The sequence below is a fragment of the Cydia pomonella genome, unplaced genomic scaffold (assembly GCF_033807575.1).
Source record: "Cydia pomonella isolate Wapato2018A unplaced genomic scaffold, ilCydPomo1 PGA_scaffold_94, whole genome shotgun sequence".
NCBI lineage: Eukaryota > Metazoa > Arthropoda > Insecta > Lepidoptera > Tortricidae > Cydia > Cydia pomonella.
The window spans coordinates 59,147-66,810 of NW_026907927.1; the positions used below are offsets into that span (position 1 = coordinate 59,147).

A 7,664-nucleotide genomic window follows, 5' to 3' on the forward strand; every position below is an offset into this window, starting at 1 on the left:
TTCGGTGAAGGAAAACATCGTGAGGAAACCGGATTAATCCCAATAAGGCCTTGTTTACCCTCTGGGTTGAAAGGTCAGGTGGCAGTCGCTTTCGTAAAAACTAGTGCCTATGCCAATTCTGGGGATTAGTTGTCAAGCGGACCCCAGGCTTCCATGAGATGCGGAACAACGCGAGGACGATGAAGAATATTAGCATGTAATCTAAAATTGAATGTTACGCTTATTTAAATTATTGCATAGAGTCATACCAAGATAACTTGGCAGTCATTTTAATAGCCCGCCCTGTGCAAGTGTTAAGTAAACGTCATAATTAGAAGTTTGACCTTTAAAATAACGTTTATACTGCCTGGCCTGTCAAAATCGCTGCCAACTTATCTTGGTCAGATCTATCTTGTAGTTACCCATTACTATTTATGCAAAAACAAAGAATTTTATTAAGATTGGAATGTGATTTTACCAAAAGCTCTCACAAAAGTGTAGTTACTTATACTTGAACTCATCTTAAAGGTAGTCATCTTAGCATCCATTTCATAAAATAAATGTTAAAAGGATCATATTTGAGAATAAATTAAAATTTTAAAAGTGTATAAATATGTTTCTAATGACTAAGTATTTTTTGTTTCCAGTTGCTGCCACTTTTGACGGATTATTTCCTTTGATCATCGAATGCTAGTAATTTGTTAGAACAGATTTTATTTTTTATCATTTCTTTGACGCGAACGAAAATAAAGGTTAGTTACAAAAATTACCATAGCTATTAAGTCACCATGCCTATTACGTAATAATTCTTAATATTACACACCTCAAAATATAACAACATCAGATACAGAAAGGCGAGACGGCATACGGGTACAGCCCAAACATCTCTAAATATCGATTAATTAACGATCTCTACTAGAGAACCTTTCGTAGGTATAGTTAGAAAATTGACGAATTTTTCCTCATTTACCTTTTTCATAATTTTACATCAACGGTTAAAACCACTGTTAGAAATAAACACATTGCGCACAAAACAAGGACCTAGCGATTTTATCACACGTCAAGGCAAATTATCTCCGAAGCCGGGCCGTTGAGTGCTCGTAAAAGAGCCACTACATTTATATTAGGGCCATATCAGTGATCTCGGTCATGCAAAACGACCTTCAAGAGCCAAGACATCATAGGGATAAAAACCCTCGACTTGAAGCTTAATTCAGATGTTATCTGGATGTAATTCGTGTAGAGCGTAGGTCGAATGTGCTGACGTTGTAGGTGTATTGAACTGTTTGGTATCCAATGAAACCCGTACCGTTATACGTATACAATACATTAATATATGTGCAATAAAGTCGTGTATACATATTTTTGGCACTTTTTTCGTATCGATATTTTCAGACGTGACCGTACCATCGGATAGTTGAAACAATCTGCCCTACTTTATGACCCTCATGGGAATATCCTTATTTGCTCTCAGTAGGTATATTATTTTCAACCAAAATTTTGTGCACCTGGCCAGAGAAACCAATTTGTGCTTGCGTAGTTAGGAACGGCCGTTTTATGACCTAAGGCGAGTTTTATGAAAGCCTGCGATTGTACAAGGAAGCTTCTTTTACAATAACTCCTTTAGAGAAAGACTTCATGTACCTACTAAAAGTTACGAGCTTTCATAAATTTGCGACATATCCTCCTACATATAAAATTTTAAAATATTCTGGTACATACTAAAAAGATTCTCGGAGCTAAACTGCAGATGGATGGACATGCCGAAATCCTTATCGACTACGGATGCGTAAAGAGAGCCCTCGGGTCTAGCGATGGGCAATTTCTGAAACATTTTCCATATTTCCTTAACGGTGACATATTTCAACTGTTGTAAATTACATAATTGACAGAAAATGTTTCTGATAGAAAGTTATCGAATAAATTTTACTTAAATTTCATGTAACCTTTCCGCTATTCCTGACGTCAGTAGAACGGATGTGATCGGAAAATTCGATATTATGTGACAGTTCGGTCAACGCATCCGCGGTGTACGCATCGATCACTCACTGCGCGCGTGCTAATTACGATCAGAGCAAAATATTTAGTCTTTTTTTTTGAGTTAAAATGGTGAAGTGTTGCAGTACCAAATGTGGCAAAAACGTCACAAAGAAATGTCCAGGATTGCAGTGTGGAAAGTGTGGAAAGTGGATGCATGCTTCATGTATCCCTATAACGACCGAACAACTAAATGCACTTTGCGGCACGGAGGCGGTAGAATGGAAATGCAAAACATGCAATCCGCAGTACAAAAACAAGCGCATATCTGCAATTCTTCCCGATCCAGAGGACGACGACAACACGGACACTGAGCAAGTCATCCTTATGAAAGACAGTTGTAGTGAGGACTTTTTGAGACAGCTGCGTAGCGACATTCGTGACGCCATAAAAGACGAAATTCAGCGTACCCTCAAATACTACTCTGGATAAAATAGACGATTACCAAAAAAAACTCGATGACTACGAAGTGAAAGTGAAATCTATGGAAAACCAAAATAAAGACCTGCAAAATAAATACACCAATATACAACTAAAATGCAATTCTATGGAACAAAAATTAAACCAAATTGAACAAACACAGTTAGAAAGTAAAATAGAAATATGCGGAGTGGAGAAGAAGGAAAACGAAAACACTACAGAGATCGCAAAAAAAATCGCACAAGTACTCCAAGTAAATTGTGATGACGTCACGGGCGCTTACAGAAAGGAACGCCGAGCACCGGCGGCGCTACAACGAGGCCCCGCATCCATCATCGTGACCTTGAAGGCCGGCCAGCGCGACTGCTGGCTTACAACGGCGAGGACCAGAACCATCACGGGGCACGACCTTGGCCATCCAGAGGAATCCAGGATCTTCCTACGCGAGGCACTCACACCGGCAACGGCATTTCTTTTGTGGAAAGCTAAAAGCGAGCTCAAAAAAGACGATAAATACAAATATGTGTGGTGTAAAGGAGGCAATGTACTTGTAAGAAAGCACGATCAGGCCCGGATCCAAACAATAAGATCCGAACATGACGTGGAGAAATTACTTAAGGTGAATGGCTGAAACGCTGGTATGTTTTTATTTATTTTTATTTTTTCTTTCATTAGTAGATACACATAAATATCGGCATAAATAAATATCAACACTCTTATTTGATGTCAGATGAAAATAGTATCCTCGAAAGTAGCTTCAAAACCTGGAATGAGTACATTGACTCACTTACACCAGCACGTAACCTTATAGTTTTCCTTCACGTTAATATACGGTCCTTAATACTAAACTTTGCATACCTAGAATACTTATTAAATAACAGCAATCGTAATGTAGACGTAATAGCATTAACTGAAGTAAATATTCATAATGATTGTATTTCCTTATATACCATTCCTAACTACACTATATATTCAAAGTTAAGATGTAAAAGAAGGGGTGGGGGTATAATCTTGTATGTACATAACAAATATTTTTTTGAACAAAAACAAATACACACCCAATACTTCGAGTCATTAGTTGGTTGCCTTCATATAAATCGTGATTATAAAATAAACATATGTGCCGTATATAGGCCACCGGACACCGACAAAACCTGTTTTGTGCGGGAAGTACATGCTGTGTTGGATAGCTTTGATAAAAATACCGACTTGCTTTATACAGGTGATATTAATATCAACATAAAATTACAAAATAATATTTGTACCAACTATTTAAATAAAATGAGTGAATTGGGTATGGTTTGCGGTATAACCCAATATACACGGGTAGAAAAAAAAGGTAATAACATAAGTAGTTCTTGCATTGACCACGTATTTATACGTAGTGTGTGCGGAACTCAGGCGCAGACCGGTGTAGTACATACTGCTCCAGCTGATCATTATATAATAGGATGCGCGTGTGTGCGCGCGCCGCCCCGAGTCTTACCGCTGCAGGAGCGGCGCACGCACACAGCCATAGACAATCGACGTGTGTTATCATTGATAAAATCGGTTAATTGGAATGCCGGACTCGTTTATGAATGCCCGGAACAGGTGGTAGATTTTATTGTTAATCAGTTTAAGCGTATATATAACGAATGCGAAATAGTAATTAAATCAAACCGTGGCTATATAAGAAAATCATGCGAATGGGCGAACAGCAAAATTAAATTCATGTGTAAAAGACGGAACGAACTCTTTGATATTTGGAAACTCGATCCCAAAAACTTAAAAAATAGACTTATATATAATAAATATCGAAATAACACTAACAAATACATAAATAAAATTAAAAACCGATTTTATTATAACAAAATAAGCGACAATTTTAAAAACACTAGAGCGGTATGGGAGATAGTTAATACATTGTGTGGCAATATGAGCCAATCAATTGAGGAAACGGTCTTACGTGCATTTAAGTGCCATGAAAAAGAATTGTCAAGTAATTTTGCCAAAGAATTTCAGCGAAACGTAGAATCCATTACACAAACGTGCAATAAGCCGCTATTAAATGAGTCAACTTACTGCAATAAACCAAATATAGCCATGCGACTAGAAAAAATATCAAACGAAACTACAAAAAAAATCATAAATAAACTTAATAAAAACAAAAGCCCGGGATATGACAGAGTTCGCGCCGTAGACTTAAAATATATTACTAATGAAATTGCCCCCTTGATTACGCATTTAATTAATACATCCATAGCTACTTGTATTTACCCCAATCCATTAAAAATAGGTACGATTCGGCCGGTATATAAAAAAGGATCAAAAAATGATTATAACAACTACAGACCCATTACAATTCTTTCAAGTATTGACAAAATAATAGAGCGCTATATAGGAGACAAAGTTAATTCGTTTTTACAAGATAATAACATAATAAATAAAAAACAATACGGTTTTCAAAGAAACAAAAGTACCACTCAGTTACTAAGCCAATTCAGTAATGAGATAAACGGACATTTAAATATGAAACGGCATGTAATAGTTATTTTCATCGACTTCAGTAAAGCTTTCGATTTATTAATGCATAATACGCTATATATGAAACTCGAACAGAATGGCATACAGGGCCCCCTACTAGAATGGTTTAAAAGCTACCACAGCAACCGGTATACCGCAGTAAGACTAGGAAATTCATATAGTGACATGTTAAAAACATCGAAGGGAACGGCACAGGGGTCAATAATTGGCCCGACCGAATACCTTTTGTATGTCAATGACATGTGCAATACAGTTGGAGAGGACTATGTTTATCAATTTGCAGACGACACTTGCATAGTAGTCTCGGATAGGGACTTAAAGACTGCCGAACGTAAAATACAGGATATATTCGACACCTTGTGTAAATGGTCGCATGACGTAGGGCTAGTCCTAAATGCAAATAAAACGAAGGCTATGCACATATGTTCTTCTCAAAATAAATCAATACACAACCCCGCTATAAAAGCACACGTACATAGCTGTCTCCACTTGCAATGCGATAATTGTGACTGCCCTTCTATCGATTTTGTAGAGGAACATATGTACATTGGTCTTTTAATTGACTGTAGATTTAATTGGCAACCGCATATTGAACACGTAAGTAATAAACTTAGATCAGTATTGGGACGTCTAACTATTCTGAAACATAAATTACCGTACAACACATTGAGAATGTTATACCTAGCTCTGGCTGAATCGGTAATACGGTACGGTATCAGCAGCTACGGACGATCGTATAAAACTAATCTTTCTAATATCTACAACCTACAGAGAACTATTCTAAAAACAATAGTTCCGAAAAATATAAATGTAGCATGTAACAATAACTACTCAAACCTCTTTGAACACTGTAAGTTGCTTCCCGTACAAAATATAGTTAAATTGTCCATTCTTAAAGAAGAACACCTACACATAGATAAATTAAATGAATATCACAGAAACAATAGATTAAGAAGTATCCCTAATGCACCTAGATTCATACTACCATCATATAATAATGTATACGGAACGAGAACTAATAATTTCATACTTACGAAAATAATAAATAGCCTTCCGAAACACATACAAGATTTATACCTATCTAACTCTAAATCAATTAAAAAGTTAAACATTATTTCATATCAAATAATTACGACTATATTTTGTAAACATATATTTGCTTTGTTATATAAATTAGTTTAATAAGTCCGAACCCTTGCTGTAATTAAGCCATTCATGACTTTAGCAGTAAGTAAACATGAAACTCTGCGAATCTTTTTTAAAACTAATTGGAACTTTAATAAATAAAAAAAAAAAAAAAAATCAGTGGCAAAAGGGGTCATCGTAGCCGGTTGTTATACAGTCAGCATCAAAAGTAGCGGATGAAACAGTGCGCCAAAAGTATCTGATATTCCGGATAACTTTTCCAAATATAGATAAATTGTTAAAATTCGCGCTCAAAAGTACCTATATCTTTTACAGTCTTAGTTGTTCTATATTAAAGACGACACTTTTTGTTAAGCTATTACAGAATGCTACCATTCTGTAATATGCATTTTGCGTTTCATACTTATGAAACGTTATTTGATCCGCTACACTTAATGCTGACTGTACAATGGACGCAAGTTCAAGACCACGTTACGCGGGTTTTTCCTTTATTTCATTTTTTTAAGCAGATCGGCTATTTGTTTTGCTTTGCATATTAAACATATACACCTACATGAATTCATTTTAATCTCTCATACATGAAATTTCTATTAAACCATAATATTAGTAATGTTTTATTGAGCATTATAGACTCCGCTTGATATTTCATTCTATTTAGCATGCTGTTAATTCCGATAAAAAAAATTGGGAATAGTTTTGGGTCAAGAATGCAGGCAGAGCTTTAACGAATTCTATATCTAAACATATTATAAACAAAGTCGCCCCGCCGCGTTTATCTGTCTGTTCGCTAAAAACTCGAAAACCAAGAAAAATTACAAAAAAGATAAGCGAAATTATCCATTTGCAACTTACAGAAACTCACATGTAATTTTAGTGTACGTTTCAGTAGTTTCACTTTGGAAACTTACAAGCTGCCCATCACTACTCGGGTCGAGTTGACTCTTAATTCAGCTTTTATCAGTAATTCCTTAAGATCGTAAGGCTGAGATTGGCTGACAGTATGTCGTTGTTTATAGAATGTGAGAAGATATGGGTGACCTTTTACTACATAATTTTTACAGTCCGGGGCGGGGATGGAAGCAGGCAAGGGTCGGGCGACATTGTCTTGACGTTCATCACTTCATGACATTTAGTTCCATATGAAGGAATTAAGGCGACTTTGCGACCGGGACAAGTCCGATTCTTTATCTTGAAAATGGCAACTCGTGACGGGCCTAAGTAAGACGGGTAGTAAGTATACTACTTCGCAATTATTGCTGGTATTCTAAAAGTGACATACAGATGACGACTGCACCAGCGTTTCTGTTTCGATGTTATGATAGTGTTGCCGCATTGACGCGACCAATATATCTTAGAATTGTATATGTCAGTTTTGCTGCAATAAGAGCAACGCAATATATCAAGGAAATTCATATATCCATTCAGTTGCCAGCTTCACAATGACGTATACGCTTTTTGGCTTATTATTGGAATTTCAGTGATAAATAGAGTTCTCGGGAACAAAATTTAATACAGAAATGTGCCTATAATTAGAATCGAATTAAATCTGTTAATTG

The 7,664-nt window shown here is 36.2% G+C and overlaps 1 protein-coding gene across 1 annotated transcript; it reads left to right on the forward strand.

Moving 5' to 3' along the window:
• The first annotated feature begins 2,085 nt into the window (after nt 1-2,085).
• Nucleotides 2,086-3,239, forward strand: LOC133534391 (uncharacterized). Its single transcript, XM_061873483.1, has 2 exons — nt 2,086-2,359; nt 2,454-3,239. Exons 1-2 carry the CDS (start codon nt 2,086-2,088, stop codon nt 3,065-3,067), a joined length of 888 nt encoding a protein of 295 aa, XP_061729467.1. The 3' UTR covers nt 3,068-3,239.
• The last annotated feature ends 4,425 nt before the right edge of the window (nt 3,240-7,664 follow it).